This window comes from Micrasema longulum, unplaced genomic scaffold (genome assembly GCF_059751315.1).
Source record: "Micrasema longulum isolate JH-2025_06_02 unplaced genomic scaffold, ASM5975131v1 h1tg002899l, whole genome shotgun sequence".
NCBI lineage: Eukaryota > Metazoa > Arthropoda > Insecta > Trichoptera > Brachycentridae > Micrasema > Micrasema longulum.
This window is the reverse complement of record NW_028280018.1, coordinates 2,992-25,015: the sequence shown is the minus strand read 5'-3', so window position 1 is coordinate 25,015 and position 22,024 is coordinate 2,992. Positions and strand designations below refer to the sequence as shown.

At 30.7% G+C, this 22,024-nt stretch overlaps 1 protein-coding gene across 1 annotated transcript in view; it reads left to right on the top strand.

Moving 5' to 3' along the window:
- Nucleotides 1-21,583, top strand: part of LOC148271399 (uncharacterized) — a 37,546-nt gene extending 15,963 nt beyond the window's left edge. The window contains exons 3-4 of the mRNA XM_088241435.1: nucleotides 7,142-7,289; nucleotides 20,875-21,583. Coding sequence (XP_088097561.1) covers nucleotides 7,142-7,289; nucleotides 20,875-20,913 — 187 coding nt within the window. The 3' untranslated portion in view covers nucleotides 20,914-21,583. The remainder of the gene's footprint in view (nucleotides 1-7,141; nucleotides 7,290-20,874) is intronic.
- Nucleotides 21,584-22,024: the final 441 nt, after the last annotated feature.

Below are 22,024 nucleotides of genomic sequence, written 5' to 3'. Positions count from 1 at the left end.
TCCTCAATTTTCCTATTATAATTTATTGTCAAAAAATGGTTTTGTCAAAGTCCATTGATCGATGACATACACGCGTTAAATGATTTTACCTGAAATATAAGGCAACCACTTAAGACACAATTCAACAATTTCTAGTGAATACATTACATTATATTTTTATTTATATTTTGTAAAACTAACAGTATTCCACGCAGGACGTTAACTCAACAACTTAATCGGATGACAATAAATACTCGGTAAAGATTTTTGGTATTCTTTCGTTATATATTCGCGTATCGATTTGAATATTCTTCATTAGTTATGAATGATAATTCTTATTGCCACAGAAAAAATATTTTATCAGAAATCGGAAACAAATCACCAGTACAATAAATAGTTTACTATTATGTCGCATTGTCAAGATGCATGAAGTAAAATATTACCAAATATACGATTGTCTCAAACACTATAAATAGTGTTTGAGACAATGACCTGTAGTATTGAAAGTGAGACGTAAACGTCTCACTTTCAATATTACAGGTATATTCGCAAGCAAGAGATGTAATTTCATGCGCCACGCAGGTCAGTAGCTAAGTTGCCAGTACCACTGCCAATAGCTCTGAGGGTTTTGTTAGGGGTGGTCCACTCGCTCGCGTTGTGAGCTTTAGAAAATGGTTATTTCATATTATGAATAAAACTGTTGCAGAAGAATGCCGTATGGCACGTTGCTGTTGTCTCTGCCACACATTGAACAACACTGATCAAAATCTAGCAACGTGTTAGCCTAGCGGTACGCGTGGAGTTGGAAACGGGAATGCATGTAAAATGTAAAGCACGGAATCCGGTTTTTGTCATTACGGTTGGAAATTTGTGTCCTAATATCAAAAAATACATGTGCTAATTGACATATATATCAAAGATTATTCAACTGTAAAACGATGAATTAGAATGTTTGCTATTTTCTCTGGGGGAAAGCAAAAAAAACAGTAAATTGTTATCTAAAGAATTTAATATATTTTATAATAATTTAAACGAGAAAAATATTTTAAAATATACATACATTCTTGACATTATGGGATAGGAGTATTCTCAGAACAAAATCAATATTATCATAAACGAAAAAGTTATTGAAATAATATACTACCTTGCGGACCCTAGATACTCTCCTTAGGGCTCGGAAGGGTTGTATTTCTCATATTTGAGTGCCTCTTTCTTGTTTTATTTTAAATTTTTAACTCACATTTTGATGCGCTTGAACTATTCAGCTTAATTAAATTAAATATTCCAACTAGAAACCTCAGACAAAACTTACTCTTTCATACCGATAACTAAAGAACTAACTGTGGTTTTCATTTCCCTATGCCCAGAATTCTTAGGTCTGCCAACAAACATACCAGTCTTAATTTCTTTGATAACAAATTGTCTTCTTTCAAACAATCACTGAATCAAATTCAATTATTAACACCTATCTCCCGCTTCCACTCCCACCAAGTCTACTATAATATACCATTGTGTCTTTCTACTTTCCTTTATAGTAATTTTCTATGTTTAATATGTCCTTAAAAATGCTCATCGGGCGTACATAAAAATAAATAAATTTGTACTGACTACATAGCACAAATACGCGGGGATTTTTTTAGCTCAATAATGGAATGTTCCATACACCATTAGGTGCGAAAAGAGAATAATGATGATGATAAAGTAAATAAAAACAATTAGAAACAGCTTGTCGTTTCACTAAATAAGTGCAAAAAGAAGATTATTATCATAAATTTATTTTACAGGTGTGTGGAAAAGTTAAGTATTTAAAGTTTTATTGATTAGGATTTTTTAACGGCTCTTAGAGTCTTATTCAATATAATATTTTGTTTCTAAAAATAAATGATTACCAAACTAACAATTTTTAAAAATCTAAAAAAATATAAAAATCATAAAAAAATATGTATGGCATTTGAATCCCCCTGTATAATAACTGCTCACATAATAGACCTAATCAATAATAATATAATATATGTATATGGTAGGTACATACGTGATATTTCTTATGATTAGGCTAATGATTTGTACACAATTTAAGGGTCGTTATTCTGAAACCTACCCAATACGTCACTTTGTTTTTTTACATGACGCAGCACTTTTCATCAAAATATTTACGTGACATTGCTTTAAAATATTTAAGTTTACTTTAACTACTGAAAAATAATTCAAGTGTAATGAACTATGGACTATAAAACGTGAACTCTTAATTTTAAATACGTAAACGTTTGAATGTAACACTTAACTTTTTCTAGTTTGTTTTTACATTTTTCATCAGTTTCGTTTCTATTTGAGCCAAATATAGTTTATTTATTTATTGACGGACATTTTCTATTTTTACAATTTATAGGGTTTAAATATTACAATAAAATAATAGTTAAAAACATTAAAAAAAAAGAAAAGAAGCATTGACGAACATAGGGGACATCGAGACAAGATATATATGGCATACTATTCTCTCTGTCTACCCCTACAGAAACGGCGTATTGGTTTATTGTTGTTATCTGTTTCCACTGATTCAATTTTATTGCAACAATAAAAAACTTTGGTAGAAACAAAAAATATTTTTATAAAATATAACGTACTCGGTGGCGTATTATTATTTGATCGGTTTTATCTCAACTACACAAAGTCCTACAAGAATGCTATTGAACTTACAAAACATTTTTTTTACATGGTAACAGTATAATTTTATCATTCTAGGTTGGCTGGTAAAGTTTGAAGGATTCGAAGAAAAATATGAATGAAACTCAATTCAATTTAATTAAAAGACTTTTGATCAATATTTTTTACTTATATAACCTAATTTAAGTTAGATTGTAATTAAGTTTAGTAAATAATTGTTTTGAAAAGTTTGTAATACTATTTTAAAAGAACAAATTTTTCATAGGCTCTCCTTTTGAAGCTCCTACCTGCAAACTGCAATACAAGAATCCTAGGCTTCAAGATGCAGTCATTATTTTTAAATAGTTCATTATTATGTGTATGAGTCCGAACATCTGAAACCGGTAGATATTATTTCATAATTCAGCGTTGTAAAAAAAGTCAATATAATTTTTTAATATATGTTTTGTAAAATTAACGATTCACTTTTTTCAATTTGGTCACTGACATATAATAAATAGACACGATATTCTTACACTAGCTTCATCCAAAAAGTATATTTATTTATTTATATAAATTAAGTTACATTTTACATATATTCATTAACCTATTACGAATTTTTGATCTGTGCCCGTGCTGTGTCATAATAATTTAAATAAAAAAACAGTAAAATTATGAAATAACAATGTGAAGAATAACAGTCTAAAAAATAGTACTGAATACTTTTTTAAAAAGAAGATAATCCTGTTTTGGTTCCACGAGAATTCCCTATGTGAATTGAGTAATGGCGGAAAAAAAATAGTTTACCTACGACACGGTTTTGTTATTTCAGGCTGGTGACAGAAAATCTGTTTTTCGAAAACCAAACTATTGTGTTAACATTAATTTTGAATATTGATAAAACAAAATACCTAAATTATGTTTAAATCATAGTACAATATTAAGGAGTGCGCTTATTCTGGGAATTAACTCTGGTAACGCATGTCAACTTTTGAAAAGGGTAGATTCTATAAAATATCTTGGTGTTATCATTGATATGAATCTACGATGGGAGGTCTTAGTCCAGTCACTGAATTCTAGGTTAAGAAAGCTGAGCCATATTTTTGTTCTATAAGAGACATTTTGGACATTGGCACTCTCAGAAATGTGTACTTTGCTCTGCTTCAATCCACTGTGACTTATGAAATAGCTGCTGGAGAGATTGTGTGACATCCATCTTTAAACAAGAATCATATTTCGGCATCCTCCAACATATCAGTCAGAACAGTTGCTCTAGTAATGAGGGGATACTGGATGTAAAGCAACTTTACTTAAAAGAGGCACAGACACAATTCTGGTCGAACAATAAGGAGAATTCTCAACAAAACGTTTGTGCGAGGTTTTCCCTGGGAATGAATTATGTTAAACTAAAAACCGGGACGATTTTTGCTCAGAGACACCTCTCCTTTATCACACCGAGAGCCTTTAATATTTTGAAAAGCGTGTTTAGCTCTCAAGGACAAAATCTATTTTCAAAAAAGAGTTTCAGGACTGCATCTTCCTTAGAAGAAGGATTTGAGTGAGAAACTCCTAAATGGTTTTTTTAAGTATTTGAATTGGTTTATTTAAATTCTATTTTTTGATGTACTTCAATTTTTTTTAAGTGTGTTATTTTACATGTTTATGTGCCATATATCTTTTAATGATGTGTTTGTTATGTATAATATAAATGGTGAAATGTATGTTTTAAAACTGTCTTACATATATTCGTCCCATCTCAACACAGGTATTTGGTTCCATGGAGTTGGGATGTGTGTCTCAATAAATGTTTCATAAATATATTGTAAATTAAAAAAAATAAAAAATAAAAATAAACAAAGTTAAAAACATAAAATAAAAATATAGTATAACTACTTTCATAAAACATTGCTACAGTTATTTTTTCGCGCTGCAATCTCATACAGTGGTCTCTTTCTTTCAACAAAATATATTTATGAACATGGCCTTTATTTTGCAGAACTTAATATGTTCATCCAAGACGTTGAACACTCTTGTAGCACAAAAAGTGTCTGCTAACAAGCGATAGAGAAAATACATATAAGGGGCTTGAATAAGTTTTCACTGTTTTTCGACTTCAATTCGTTCGGAACCAAATTTACTTGCTTTTGAATCATTCTTAAGGGCTTGTCCATAGTAACTGGCTCAACGCAATAGCAAGTGCTCAATCGACCGAGCATGTGACTAGGTGTCCATACTGGTCGAGCAAAAAACCTACCTAGCGACAAGCGATTATATACAGGGGTTGAAGACTATTGCACAGCATTAATTATTGTTATTGACAGTCAGCTACTGCAATGGCAAAAGTTGGATAAACGAGATGGCCCAACTCGAGAAACCCAAAATTGAAATATTTGGGTAAATCACAAGAACGTAAATATTTATTTATTGAAAAAAAAAATACGTTGATGTAATGTATATTGAATTATGAAATTGTTATCATTTTTTCAAAACTAAGCCGTATTTTTATTAAAAAGATCCACAAAATTTATGCACACTCCAATATTAACAATTTAAAACATTTTTGTGCACTGACAAATCATTAATAGAATCATTGCTTCAATTATATCGTCATGGTGAAGGTATGAAGTCCTTAACTTTGTATTGTAAAAATATTAAATCTGCTCAACATTGAAAGACGATTTTTCAGAAACATGAACTGGATGTTGTTAGTCCTAACCAGAAGCAAATATTTAATATTTACCTGTGTTAAGCTAAAAAAATATCTTAAATATTTCTTCGCTTCGATATTTTCGGAATTTATCCGATTTGTTAGTCCTCTTAAAAAAAGTTACCATAGATACGACACAAACTAACAGCTGGCAGTTTTATTATTTTATACTTAAATTATTTACTTTTAATTCTTTTAAAAAACTAATTATCTACTAAATTCAGTTCAGTTGAGTTCAGTGCCAAAAAAATCGGCATTTATAATAAAATAAAGCATAATATTATTATGACCTCTCTGCAAAACAGTAAAGAAATTTAAAAAATACACAAATAAACAAACTCAAAATATCACTAAACATATTGGGCACTGTATATTTTCACTAAGTATGCTAAATAAATGTTCTAAGGTAGAATGTATTAGGTCATTAATCGGATTTAGAAAATATATATGGTTTCATTAGTGAGAAAACATTACTAGTGGAACAACGTACCTGTGCTGTTTTTCAAGTTGCAGTGTAAAATTAAATCATTTTCTCATCAAACGCGACGCCATTACTCTTCGTAGAGTCCCGTCTGAATACGACGAAAGTCTGTTATAAAATAAAGGCAAGGGGGGGCAATTACCCACGAATTGAAATGCCACCTTTCACGCGCTTTTAACGTGTCTGTTTGATTATACGTCCTTGACTTATATATATAACATTTAAAGTGTTGTTCAAAATTATAGACACACATTATTGTCACCTCTCAAAAAAATTATGAATGTACTTAAGCTTTTAAATGTATTTACATTAGATTTCGTAATATTATCAAAATTATAAAATATAATGTTTTTAATTCTAAAAAAAATATTAATGTAACTGTACCAAAAATATTTTTAGCTGAATAAAATTATGTAACATATTTTGTTTTTTTTTTATTTATTTTACTTACGTTGCACGAACTTTTCATGAAAGGAGACAGTTTTTTCTTCATTTTTAATGGAATGCAATAAATATTTAACATTAATGAAATAAATATATTTTAATGAAATAAACTGAATTTATGCCTGTCATTCTCCTGATATCTAAAATAGGCAGAATTAAGAATGTTCCAGATTATGAAAGTTAACGAATTTATTAAAATCATGAAATATATAATATTTTTTGTGAAATAGAACCAGAAACCTGAACTAGTGTTTTAAGCTCGATGGCTGCTCTCAGATCGTAGCCTTTATAAATAAATCGAATAGAGACAAGTCCGCTATGTTGTGTGGTGGTTGACGTGTTCGCCTACCATTCTTGAGGTCCTGGATTCGATTCCTGTCAAAGTTAACGTTAAACATAAAGGTTTTTTTAAACCTAAATATTTCATTATTTCTAGACTGCAACCTGTAGCGTAAGACTAATCACCTTACCTTAATGTAACAAATGATCAATCTACGCCGCATTTGATAAACCTTGTCATTATCTGGTTTTAGTGGCCACATTACGCAATGTGTAACATTCATCATTCAGCTTATGTTTGAATATCCATATTTCTTCAGTTAAATAGTTGAAACCATTACTGCTGGTGAGATTATCCTGGGTTAATTATTTTATTGAAAAAAACATTGTGATGGGGAACATTTTTTAAAAGAAAACAAAAAAGTAAAGGCATTTACAGGGCTTATTGCCTGTCATTGGCTGTTTTAAGAAAACCAGCCATTGTTTATAAATATTTCAATAAAATAAGCTTTGAATACTGGAAATTAGTTTAAAATGTATATTTTGTCTTCATTTCATGAAAAGTTGAATTATTTCCGCTACTAACTTAACCCTTTTGTCCATCCCCTAAGACTTTACAGCCAGCCCACGAATATTTACCACAAGAGGGAGTCCACAGCCTCTGAGACTACTACAACCACCCTGGTAGGCCTCCCAACCGGAAACAAGGGGCCGCTGGTGAGTCGCCCGCCGAACTCTATAAGCCCCAAACTACTGCAGGTAAATAAATATTTTAACAAACCATAGTTTAGTCCGTGTCCAGGCGGATAAAGAATACAGTTCGGTGAATGAAATATAAGAAGTTGACATTAGTTGTTCTTTTTTTTTCAAATAAAAAAATAAATCAAAATGTTAAAGACATTCCAAAGAACATTTTCTGCGCTCCAAAATTTAATTGCATTTATGTTACAAGTATCATTTTGATTTATTGTAAGTCTTTAAAATTAAATGTCATGTAGACAAATTCGGAGAATATATTTTTGACAAATTTTTTTATATTTAGTTTTCTGTCCGTTCTTTTCTCTTCAAAACAAAAATTAAAAGTCATGTTAGCAACCAATTAAATAAGAATTCTAAAACATAAGTTTTGTTTTATCAAAATTAATACCTAAAAACGTTTTAAATCACAAAAATTTTGCGCTTTTTTTCTTAAATTCTGAATTAAGTTAATTATGCCTTGAGTAATCGTTTAGTTTGAAAACATAAAACAATTAAGTTAACACATGTTTTTTATTTTTTCTTTAATGAAGGTATAATTAATACGCTTATTGTTAGTCAATATATGTATATAAATAAATAAACCACCACAAAGAGATGGTCAGGTTTCAATAAATAACTACAGATTCTAAAAATAATCAAATAAATTAACACAAATGAAATATTATTGTCCGTTTCATATATTACCATCTTCCATTTACTCATTTATTCCAAAAAAGACTTTTTTTTTAAGTAGGCCTTTAATAATTTTTTTTAATTTATTTTCCGTCATAATTATTGTAGAAGCGTACGCAGTGCCCCACAAACTATGTGTTTACCTTACTTAGCTTTAATTTCGGGAACACTAATTTGTCTTTACTTCTAGTATTGTAATTATGTTTGTCACTACTTTTTTGAAAGAGACATGTTTTTGCGCACTTACATAATATTTTCAGAAATATACTGACTATATATCCCGTCGTAATATTTATTTCTTAAATTTTTTTTTTAAAGAATCGTGAAAATGTAAGTTGTAAATAATTTTGTGTTTTGTTTGATACCATTGTGTTTTGCCTTTTAAAAGAATAACCATCACGTTGGTTGTAAACATTTGATTTCTACACAATGTTTTATGCAAAATGTTAATGCTCGTATGTTTCGGATCATTTGTCGAGGAGGGGGATGTAAAATATTCAGTCCTTATATTAGAAGTATAAATTATTATTTGTATTTTAACAATATTGTTCGGTCAAGCCTTTTCTTGTGAGGTACTGTTGTTTTTCGTTTATTTATATCTTAATTTACTGTTGTTTACCTTCATTATGCCGTCTTATATAATATATTATTTTTTCACTTCACTCTGTAAACATGTTTCTCATTATATTTGTGAAAAACTTTATCTTGATGTATTTACAATTTTTTCATATTTTTATTTAACAACTGTTGTTTTTCATTAATAAATAAAATAAATTAACTAAAGTGGTGATATTCTTCTATAGTTCATAGGCGGAATTATGAGACAAACTATTCAATTGTCCGCAAACAACAAATGGACATCTTAACGAGCTTGCCCGCCACATGCCGCACACCGCATCTGAGGACATAAGTCTCCCTAGCGGTGCCCACATACACGGAAAATTTGCTCGTTGCCGAACGAGAAAAGCTGCCCAAAGGAGCTCTCTGTAATCTGGTGGTCTTAGCATCTTTGTGCTGAAAGGAAGTCATCCAAAAGTACATAATATGCATTTCATTAGATTGAGAAAAGAGGGAAGTGAATTATTCACTGACTGGGATTAAACATCTAAACCATTAACTATTGCCGTATTTATCTACTATTACAAATTAAATAAATAACAAAACAACTACATTATTAAAAACCCCAGAGAAGTAAAGCTTTGCAGTTGTAGAGACGGTATTTCACTATATTGCATAAAACAAAAGCGTTGAGATTATCGTTTTTTATTTTAGTTTAACAGCGGACGTGTAAACCATGCGATTCTCGACCTGATAATCATCGTTTTACTGTAAACTATAGCGAACTTTGTGATTGATATTTTTAGAATGATTTTTGTCCGTATGGACGACTCTACAGCGATAGCGTCTTATTAATCTGAGATTAACACACATTAAATTAGATTAATTCATTATTTATATTTAAAGCATTAACTTTGTGGTCAAATATTTTACTAAATATTTTTTTTAAATATCTGTAAGTAACCACTTTTTTATGTCTATTGGTTTCGAGACGTACCCGTATTTTCGTCAGGACACCAATGAAACCAACATGCAAAACCCACCATTCACCTTCACAATAGTTATTGCAAAAAAATACAAAACCAATACGACGAGCATTTTAGTAAGCACATGCACTGATTAGGACAAACATGCACCGATTAGATTATAAAAATATTTTATGTTGTTTGAGAAATAGTTAAAAAAAAAAAGTTAAATGAAGAGAGGGGCGTGAGTTTAATAGGTTTAGTGTGACCATTACAGTGGAAAATTGTGTAACGGACTATATTGAAAGGTTGTTTGATTATTGATCAAAGGAACATTATTTTTCAAAGCTATCCTAATGTGAAATATTTCCATATTATTTACTTTTAACCCTTTATTATTTGCATGTAAGATTCTCTTGTTTAATTCTTTTAACCCATTTAACTCTTAAGAAATAGTTTTCAAAAAGTGAAAGGGGGTGAAGAGAGGGGCGTGAGTTCAATAGGTTTAGTGTGACCATTACAATGGAAAATCGTGTAACGGATTATATTGAAAGGTTGTTTGATTATTGATCAAAGGAACATTATTTTTCAAAGCTATCCTAATGTGAAATATTTCCATATTATTTACTTTTAACCCTTTATTATTTGCATGTAAGATTCTCTTGTTTAATTCTTTGAACCCATTTAACTCTTAAGAAATAGTTTTCAAAAAGTGAAAGGGGGTGAAGAGAGGGGCGTGAGTTCAATAGGTTTAGTGTGACCATTACAATGGAAAATCGTGTAACGGATTATATTGAAAGGTTGTTTGATTATTGATCAAAGGAACACTATTTTTAAAGCCATTCTTATGTGAAATATTTCCGTATTATTAACTTTTAACCCTTTGTTATTTGTATGTAAGATTTTAACTCTTGTATTTTGATTAAAGTCATGAATAAAATTGATTAGGTTATTTGCAAATTCGGAGAAATCGTTATTGTGAAGGCACTTTATATGTTCTTTAACACGAATATCTAAATTTCTTCACGTTCTTCCAACGTAAAACACCTGAATTGAAAACACAATTTAATTATTATTTAATATAGTATTTTAAATTATAATTTACCAATATTGTTTTTTTTGTTGTTAAAAGCAGGCTCGATTTTATTAAGTAAAAATTTGGAGACATTTGTGGATAGTTTATTTTCGTAAAGAATTCTTCTCTATTTATTATCACTATTAGAATGGGTTTGTTTTGCTGTTTAAATAATTTCATAAAGGTTTTGTAATTGAAACAAATACTACACATTTCTACAACATAGGACTATAATTCAAAATATGACAAACTTAGATAATAGCGGTAGAAGCTTTTCATCCCCTTTAACGGGTTTACAAGACGCTGGGATTATAAGACGCGGCGTTGTTTCCGGCATACATATACTCATATATACTTATATTTAAATATATGTACGAGGACACGCTCTGGATCAGGCGTCGGCAAATTTGAGAGGATACGCGATCTAATTTTTTTTCTTATCAAATTTTTGTAGACAGAAACTGGATTCAATCTCTTTGGGAGTTATTAATATTTAAATATTACAAATAACAAATTACAACGGAAATGAAGAACATTTTATAGTAGGGAATATGAATGTCTAAGTATTTACAGGGCGAATGATCTTTTATTAGCTGGTTTAAGTAAATCGGCCAATGACAGGTCGTAAGGCATATAAATGTCTAGACTTATATATTTCCTTCTATGAAGTGTTGAGAATGAAATGAAAAGCTGACAGCAGAGTCCCCCGGGACTCTGTAACACATGTGAGTTGGGGTGAGTTTTCTACCTCATTACGAGCGAAAATCATCCGAAATGTGACTCAACAATAATTTTAGAATATCCTTATCTTGAGAGATGATGATTATAAAGATTGAATAACATTTAATCAAAAATACAGAACTGGATATTGAACATAATATGGCCATATGCTGTCAACGTATGCTGCAGTTCTTCGGTCACATAGCTAGACGTGACCCAGAAAATCTGGAGAAAATAATAACCACGGGCAGTGTGCCAAGACAAAGAAACAGAGGCAGAGCTGCAGTTCGATGGATTGAGCAAGTGAAAACAACCTCACGAGTGACCCTATATGGAGCTGTGGAGAGGGCGCAGAGCCGTAAAGAGTGGAGACGCTTTGCCAATGGAATGGCTAATGAGAGTACCAACGATCACGACCGTCTGAGCTGAGGAACGACAGAGAAGAAGGCTATGCAACAAAAATGGAAGTTGAGGCATTAGCAGGGCACATGATCTGTCATTAACTGTTTTAAGTGATCACATTATATGCTGTGTAAAATTAACCATTCAGTCCATTGAACATTTGAACATTAAAATTTTGTAAACTTTTCTCTTTGCTGTTTTTTGTGAAATGCTGAAATCTCTACTAAAAATCATTTTTACAACATCATCATCGTCATTCCATATTCGCTTTTTAGTAAAAGCATATGGTATCCACGAAGATCCTCCAACTGCTAACTCCTTTTCATCCTTCCAAGTCAGGATCGCGTCCCATAGTTCTGACACGAACGGCCGACAAATAGTCAGCAGTGGACGTCCAGAACTACGAGAACTTGATGCCTTGTAAAGTTGGCAAGCGTAGTTAAGGCTCTCAGGAGGCATCAGCAGCACATGGCCAAGCCAACTGTATCGCCTCCCCTTGATGACAATTGTCGCCGGAGTTTGTTCCGTCCTTTCTCTTATTACTTCATTTTTTATAAAGTCAAACCCTTTTTTTGTTTTATCATATTATTTTTAACCCAGTTGTTTTGATCTTCAACACTTTGAGTAACCTACTGGATCAGCCAATAACAGTTCACAAGTTCTGTAAATACCCATACTCCCATATTCCTCTTTTCAAATACGTTCTCCATTTCTGTTTCAAAAATTTGTCTGTTAAATTATTTATTTATTTATTTATTCTTCTTTTTTGCTTACAAACTATAATTATTAATAAAAATAATGTGACCTTACTGGGGTTTCCCGTGCCAAGGACACTCAACTATATACTTTTTTAAAATTACATTTGAGAATAAACAAAGAAGACTAACTTAAAAAAGAAGATAATTAACAAATATTTAGACTAATAAAATATTGTTGATAAATTACCTGGTCCATGAAGAAGTATAGATATTGAAAAAATAATATTTTCAGGCGTTGCCTAGTATGTAGGTGAAATAATTCAATTAGATGAATCTTACCCGCATAAATAAAGGTTTCAGCTCTTTAACTTCAGAAAAATCAACAGATGAAAAAATTGAAGGAATATAGATGTTCAAATATAGGCAGAATGGTGAATGTTACACAGTGTGTAAAGTGGCCACTTAAACCAGCCATTGACAGGTCATAAGCCCTGTAGATGCCTAGACTTCTATATCACCTTCCCTTAAATGTTCATCTCTGTTGTAAAATGTTAAAAAAAACAGGTCCCCAGGGAGTTGAATCCAGTCCTTGTCTACAAAAATTTAGACAAACTCAAAATTTTGTTGTTAAATATTTAGACAGTTTAAAAACAAGGTACTTATGTACATCTATATTATTTATATTACAAAACACACAATGAAAATGACAAAAACCTAACATAAGCTATACACTTGTGGAGCAGTTGATTCAATCTTGGTATGGGCGAATGAGACAATCCATTTTACTTCTACCTAGCTCTACTATCCATTTTTTTATAGCCTTTTTAAACATTTTCTTGTTACTTATTGTTTTAATAGATAGTGGAAGTAGGTTATAAATTTTAATTGAATAATACTCAAAATCCCTTTGTCTGAAAGTGGTTTTAGTTTGTATTTGTTTAAGTTGTCCATGTGTTGAGGATCTAGTGATTATATTATTTGTATTTGATGTATTGTGGAGGTTATGTCTTTCATTAGTGTAAGAGTAGTTTTGAATCTATAAGTGAGTAATGTTTTAGCGTATAATTGTTTTGGTGTCATAAGTTGTGATTTATGGAATATTTCTTCATTATTTTTAATTAAACCATTAAAATATAAAGTTTGAATACCCCTGGTATACATGCTCTAAGTAACGACCCATTTGTCATAATTTGTGTTTTACACTTTGAGGGACGTTTATCTACAGGTTTTCGTCAGGTTTAATACAAAATGTGATATTTATGTCAAATGATTTATAAATTAATACAATTATATGGTGAATTAAGCGAATTTTATCGTTAAATCAAATCTAGTCCCTGTTAATCCATAAAAACGTTAAATATGTAATGGAGGTGTTACGTTTACTGTAATAATGTAGTATTGTAATAATGTAGTATTGTAAAAAAGGGTATTTAGTATTTTAAATTGCTGTATTACCAAATAGTTATGGTTGTTCAACTGAAGGACATTGTTTTAGATACTCGTCCAGGCTATAAAGTCAGCCTACTATGCCGTTAGCCACGTCTGAAATATGACATGGCGAATTTTTTTTTAACACTCGATTCTATTAATATTTCATTTATAAACAGGAGACCAGATAGCAGCGCAATATTTAAAATGGGGGCGTACGTGTGTTATTTATAGCATTATAAATGTACCAAGTTTTTAAAAGATTTACACAGTCACATGATAAATGCAGTCATTTTGTATGTCTTATATCTTTGCATAATTTATGAAAAATTTATTTGTCTCTTTTATGTTAGAAAATTGTTCTTTTGAATACTTATTATGTTTTCTTAATAATTTTTTTTTTTTTTAAATTGTTAAAAGTCTAAAATATTCTGTTGGATAGATTTGATTCACAAAAGTGCCATTATATTAGTTTCACATTTCATGGTTGGCAGCTTTCTGCATAACTACGTTCAATTTTGCCTTTGTTTTTTGCGAAAGCATGTAAATTTAGTGTAGGCGCGAAAGATTTTTGATGGGTTTTGCCTCTGTTATTCCCGGGGTGCAACACAGACAATACGTCTTTTATTTTTTATTAATTAATATTTCAACGAAGATGGAGCGCATTTTAATGAAAGTCGGTGCGTTTACATAGCATATGACATGTTAAAGGTTAATTTAAGTGATTTTTTTTCAAACCAACGAGTACTTCTTAAAGCACGTATTCCATTACGATGGTTTCTTTTTTGTGCAACTTCTGTGGTAAATATGTTTAGTGGGATTTGAATGATAGTGTAATTAATGTCCTGACGAAGAGACGAATATGACTCGATACTGGTGGATAAATTTATAAAATGTGGCAAATATACAAATTAATTGTAATATTTGACTACAAGCAAGCCTTAACTATTGATATGACTGATTTTTAATATTTCCTTTATCTGGACACTTAAATATGCAATATCATCAAAAGCATACCCCTGTCTGAACTAGATGGTGCATAGGGCACTGCATTGTTACATTAAATGCAGCGTATATCGATCATATGTTACATGAAGGTAAGGTGATCATTCCTTCACTTCGGCGGCCAGTCCAGGAACAAGTTTTTTGTACGGTTTTGCGATTTATCCAAATATTTCAATTTATGGGAAATTTTGAAGGTGTTATAAATAACTTACTATTAGAAAGTGGAAATCAAGTTGAGGTAGAGTGGGTTTCGAACCTCGGACCTCTAATCCATGAGTCCGCGACACTAGCTTCGGGACCACAACATTGATATATTGCAAAGTAGAACGATCAACATAGTTATAATAACGACCAAAAAATCGGGTTGTGGTCCCGTGGCTAGTGTTGCGGACTCACGGATCAGAGGTCCGAGGCTTGAACCTTACTCTACCCCAACTTGATTCTCATTTTCTAATAATGAGTTATTAACTACTTGTTGAAAATGGCCCCAAAAATCTAAATATTTGGATAAATAATAAGAACGCTAATATTACCTTTTCTAAAAGTAAATTCTAAATTTGTTGCAACAGTTTGTTTGGAAAACATTTTTGAGGAGGCATGTGGAAGTCTAGGCATTTACAGGGCTTATCACCTGTCATTGACTGGTTTAAGTAGCCACTTTTTACATTGTTACATTCACCATTCTGCTTATGTTCAAACATATACATTTCCTTAACACTTTTATCATCGAAACTTTTATTATGTGTGAGATTCATTCGGCTGAACCAATTCACCTACTAGGCAACGCCTGAAAACATTTTTACAATTTTTATACTTCTTCTTTTACCAGTTACGAGTTACGAGTTGAGGGTGGAAATCCAACCAGTCCGCAAACATTTGGACATATTCAAAACATTGTTGTAAATAATACAATTCGTTCATTTTTCTTATCTTTTATTTTATTGAGGCGTTGAATGAACGATTTTCCATTTTTCCAGCTAAGCCGTGTTCTAAATTTAATTTTAAGCGTAATACGATATAGGAAATTAATTTTTCTCTCCAATAATTTTGATTTGTAAACAGTGTGATGAAGCGTTATATCTGAATATGATTAATGATCTTGATAAATATTTTCTTCGCCGCCATAATAGGAACATTTCCACCTAATTGAAATATTTCCGAACGAACAGACACGTAAAGGCGTTTACAGGGAACAGTTTTAATATAAAACGATTAAGGTTTCTTGAAGGTAATTACTTAAGTTTCGCAACTTTGAGAAATAATTTATGCACGAGTAACGGAGTACCTTTAACATATCAATACTAAATTACGTTTATTAATATCCCCTAACAATGTACCCTTTCATCCCTGGAATTCATTCTTGAACCTAGAGGATTGACATCATCACCTGGGTGGCGTTGATCTTGGATAGCTTGAATCTATTCAAATAGCTCTTAATAAATCCACAATGACCCTTCAGGATTTGTGTTAATTCGTATCCTGCACGCAGCATTTTCCCTAAAGCAAAGGCACGGTGAATAGATAAACGTAGCAAAAGTGTTTTCCCGCATATATAGATATACTCGTACTATTTAAAACTTTTCATTGCTTGCATGTAACAAATGATCGTGGATTATTTTCTGCCTTGCAGAAACATATGTAAAAGATGTAACGTAATAAAATTAATAAGAAGATGTAAAAGACTTATATTTTTACTGCAAAAGGTATGTTCCTTCTAATTGCTCTAACTGTGTGTCAGAATCTGGCGGGATAGTCGGCTATGGCTTTTTAGCTCTTGTATGGCTGTGGTGTTAGACTAGTCAATATAGGATATGATACTTGATATCCCTCTCTTATTTAACTAAATTGTGGAGCTGTATTTTTTTGAAATCTTCAAACAGACATTTCCACATCGTATTTCGAAAGTAAAATTTGTATAAGTATGCTAGATTTAAAAAAAAAGTTATCCTAGCTATGCGAGTAATAACTATACGAATGAATGTGATTTATTTTATTTTTTTATTAACATATATGGCACGCAGTGCCATTTACATTTTCTACATACATTGAAATGATACATATTAAAAATAATATAAACACTTCAATATAATGTAAAAACTTCAAAATTAAATTGAAAAGTATTATGTTACATAAATGCTATGTATAACACAGCAGTATTGTACAAAGAACATATTTAGATGTAAAAAAAATAATTTAACAATGTGTGCAGATAAGATTTTAAAAGAAAAAGAATTTGTATGCTTTTTTTTATTTTAGAGGTACAAAACATAAAAATAATAAATACAATAAAATTCTTTTGTCTCAAAAAAAATAAGCAAAAAATGATAATAATAATAACAATTTAAAATATTTTTAAAATAAGTGCTCACGTAAATATGGTACAACACAATAATACCCATACAAAAGTAAAAATAGAAAGCACCATAATCGAAAAATCGTGAATTACCGTTCACCATCTTTAAAATGTTTAAATACAGTTGATTTATATAAACTATACTTTATGTGAAAGATATCAGCAACGTCGTGATGCTACAATAAATATGTTTTACTGTATGGTAAAAAACGTGAGAATAGAACTAATAACAAGGGAGGCAGAGCCGCTGTTCTATGACCTGTATCTGTGTAAAAGAGACTAAAACAAAAGAAAAAATTCGTTCAGTCAGTTTTGGCAGTTAACGGAGTGCACGCTAGTTATGTAACCGGCGTATTAATGATTTTCAATTTATTTTGTTATTCGTCACTACGTTTTTTTTCCTAAAATGTCTCAACTTAAGAAAATCCTATCTTTGTTTAAGGTAACACGATGTTACATCATCGCGTATGAAAGAATTTTGTAGCTCAGTCTTTTAAGTGTTAAGGAATTTTTCTGCATTTGCTTATGAAAAGTAAACTACGGAAAACTCATTCAGAATAAGCCAGACTATTGACAGGCATCAGACCTCACGTTCCACTTAGACAGTGTTGGGCATTTTTTGTGTCCTTTTGTTTATTTCCTCAATTAAGTTTACTATGTTCACCATATACGACGTCCATAATTAGTCGTTATGACTTATTTTACGTTACAACATCTCCCAAATGATAAAGTTACACTACATTTAGCTTACTAATGCAGTGTGATGATGACAAATTTTTCTAGTTGATTGTGCTACTAGCCAGAAGCTGATGAACGCTCGAATTATTGGTTCGCGGATTTGCGTTATTTTACATTCTTTGCTACTGAACCCTTAACAAATTAATGCAATTACCTAGGGTAGGTACAAGGTGTACTGAGTTTTCTTGGCACCTTATTGTTCAGAGCTTCTTTCGCGGCAGGCAGGATCAGATTATGTGGTCTGGAAAGCACTTATTGTGGTTTCTAGATTATTGATATGCGACAACACGACACAGTGGATTATTGATCTTTAAAACAAATTATTCGCGATTGCGCTGGGAATATGAAATCAAAATTTCACTCGGTGATAGTTCGGTTGTTATTATGGACGGAATATGATACCCACAGTAGGAATTACAACATGCTTACCAGGGTCCAGAATGTGGCAAATAAATCTCAAGCCTCAATTCAGTAAATGTACTATATATAAATACTCTACCAGTTGACTACTTTTACTTACAAAATAAATTATTAGTGTATCAAATAATGACTATCGGACTTGTATTTTAAGTAAAAGTTTATCCCGACATTTTACTTGATGTTTTAATATTGAAACAGTTTAACAATATAAATTTCTTATTCATGAAAACTACCCAGGTGACCTTCAATTACTTCCAAAAGGAGCTGTTAATTTATTGATGTACCAAATTATAAGAATATATTATTCATTCTATACCAATTAATTTAATTTATCACACCTTAATTAACCTGTATAATTAAAATTACTATGCACACCTTTATATATTTAAGTTTTTTATTTTTATTTTACATGATACTTTTTTTCGGTACGATACGGTATTCATAAAAATACCAAGTGCAGCTTTTCGATTCTATCCGTAGCTCCATTATCGGTTCTGTCGGATAAACGGATTTGGTAGCTTCCAAAAATAATTTCAAAGCTTCTTAAAAGCTTCGTAATCATTTCGGCGAATTGATCATGTCTAATCAATTTAATTTTAGTAAGTGAATAATTTACTTCCCTCTTTTCTACAATGAAATATAGTGCATATTATTTATTTTTATTTATTCATTTAACACTTTATTTATATATGCAATATTTAAACATATAAAAGCGGGTATATTGCCTTAAGGCAATTTCTTCCTACCTACCCAAACCGTTCAGTGTAAGAAAATTACAAGCACATAGACATATTGAATCTCATGATTTTAAACAAAATTAAAAACAAAGATCAACAAAAAAAATATACATAAAAAAATAACACTACTATGAAGAGTGGAGAGGGGATGGGAAGGAAAGAAAAAGGGTAAAGGAACAACCAAAATATTAAGATAGTGACATTTCAATCTTGACTCAAAAGTAAAAAAAATAAAAAAATAAAATAAAGAAGGAGGCGTCTCAAACATTTGTGGAAAGATTATTCCACAGTCGAGCAGCAACTACTGGAAAAGGGGAGGCAAGAAAATTAGAGCGATGAGAGAGTATTAAAATTAAGATAGTCCGTGTTGTGATTAGGCTGAAAGAGCTCTCTCAGATAAACAATTATTTAAAATATTGTAAAGAAATGACAGAATTTGAATGTTTCTTCTACTATTTTTTCCGCACAAAGATGGTAAGGCTACCAGAATACAGAAAACTCCCTTCGGCAGCTTTACTTGTTCAACAACAAACATTTTTTCCGTGTATGTGGGCACCCACAAGAAGACTAATGTCGATATTATTAATAATATTTAATCAAACCGTCTATTTTTTTTGGAAAGTTGCAGTTTTACAATTTACTGGATGTTTAAAAGTAGATTCGTATTAGAATAAAAAGACATGTACCATTTATGAAAATAAATGAAAATTGATTTATAAAAAAATATATGTCAAGTTTTATCAATTTAACAGTCATTTCCCCCATACAAGTTTTTATTAATTATTTAGATATTAAATTTATTATTATCAATGTTTAAACCTTTATTATTTATGCCTTTTATTTTTTTTTAGAATTATTTGCCTATTCAATTAATATCTACGAAAATTTTATTCACTCTGGTTCTGATTTTATTGTCGTTTTATTTGCCATATTATTTCCTTGAGGGGAGAGATTTGAATCAGAAACTCCGTGATCATTTTTCGAATATTTATGTTAGTCTGTTTCAGAAAAATCAAATGTTTGTCTTTGTTCTTTTTGTATTTTAATTTATTTTATTTTATTTATTAAGGAAATCACACAGTCTTTATATTAAAACAAGGTGCAAAAGAACAATTAAAAAAAGTTAGACAAATTACAGATTTCACACTAATTTATTATGAATGCAGGAGGAGAGGGGAAAAAATAATTAAATTCTAAAAAAAGGAAAAAAATAATAATAAAAAGTACATAAAAGGAAGAAGACATTGTATAGCTCCAACATTATTTTCCTCCCTCTCTTCTGCTTCCATGAACATTTATATTTCTTGGTAAAAATACACAACCAACAATAATTAACTAGATGCAAGTAGAAAATGTACATATGAATAGGTATAAATTAAGAGTTAAAATTAAATGTTAAAATTAAAATCAAAAGTAAAAGATTAAATAAAAATTAAAAGTTAAAATTGAGAAATAAAATCAAAAAATTAAAAGATAAAAATCAAAAGTTGTATTGATGTGGTCTATGTAATTTTTAATGATATTCTTATTTCGTACAATATCATTGCTATGCCATGTTGTTTTTTATTCGTCACAACTCAACAATGGAATTTGGCCCCATAGAGTAAGCTCTTGTGACTCAATAAATGTAAATTAAATCAAATTGTCAATAAAAATAAATAAGGCTGTTAAATAGTATTCTACATTTACATCCGATATCATATTTACTATACATATATTGCAATTTTTATTTTATACCTGTTGTAACGAAACAACATACACATTGCTGCACTAATGTTATTTGGTTGATTTTTAATCACGTGGTAATTTTCTAGCCCTACAGCGCCAACATGATAGAAAATACCCTCGTCTGAGGAGAGTGGCGGGAGGGGGGGGCTCACCGCCCATCCCTCTCGCATCCATCCCCTTTATCAGTGCTGAGAGAAGATAGCAACTCTTCCGATGGACCGCCTTCGCCAACACCAACTTACCAACAGCATAACTCCCTGCAGACCAAGAAGATTGAAAACAACAAAAGCAAATCAATTCAAAACGTCAACGCAACAACCAAATTCGATGTTAATTACTCCAACTCGGCTAATGATCTTGATTTATCACCAACAACAATAGCGTATCAACATCAGAACGATCTACACAGCAACATATCACGAAATTCCGTACCAAAATCTATTTCCAGTACATTTAACCAAAACCAAAGAACTAATGCAAAAAATTTACATAAAATTGAAACACCATCTTCAAAATCTAAATCTTCATTCAACATACTATCAGCAGATCCGAAAGCTTTATCTAAAGAGTCTTTAAAAGACTTTAACCATCTATCGAATAAAATCAACAGCGCGAGATCTCCTTCCAATAGCAGATCCCAGCAAAAATCTGCTTCAAATTGCAGTCTAATTGATCCAAATAGTAGGCTTAATTGCGTATCTGTTGAATACAACACTTCTATCAATAAAAATACGGTTGTCTTTAATATTTTACCTGAACTGCAGGATATAAGCAAAAGTATTTACGACGTCAAAATATCAAAAGATTAAATTAATAAATAAAAACTCGAAATAGTTAAAAATAAAAATACTAGCATTTTATCTTATATAGTTTTGGGTAGCTTTGCCATCAATATGAATTTAGCATTACTTTGTACCTGTAATATTGATGAGTAAAAAATCATATTTATTTTCAAATATTAAAATTAGTTAGCTATTTCACCAAATAATAATCCTTCTTACTATATTCTTCTGTCTTCTAAATCTTATGCGTGAAATACATTCAGAATTTGTATGTCATTGTACATTATGTAAATTTTCGATTTAAATAAATATATCATAAGTATCATCATTATCATCACACCCTCATTTGCACCCAATGATGCATTCAATGCATAGGGCACTTGCATTGGTACACCAATTAAACGGTATATTGATCATTTGTTACAAGTTAACTTGATTAGTACCTAATAAAATA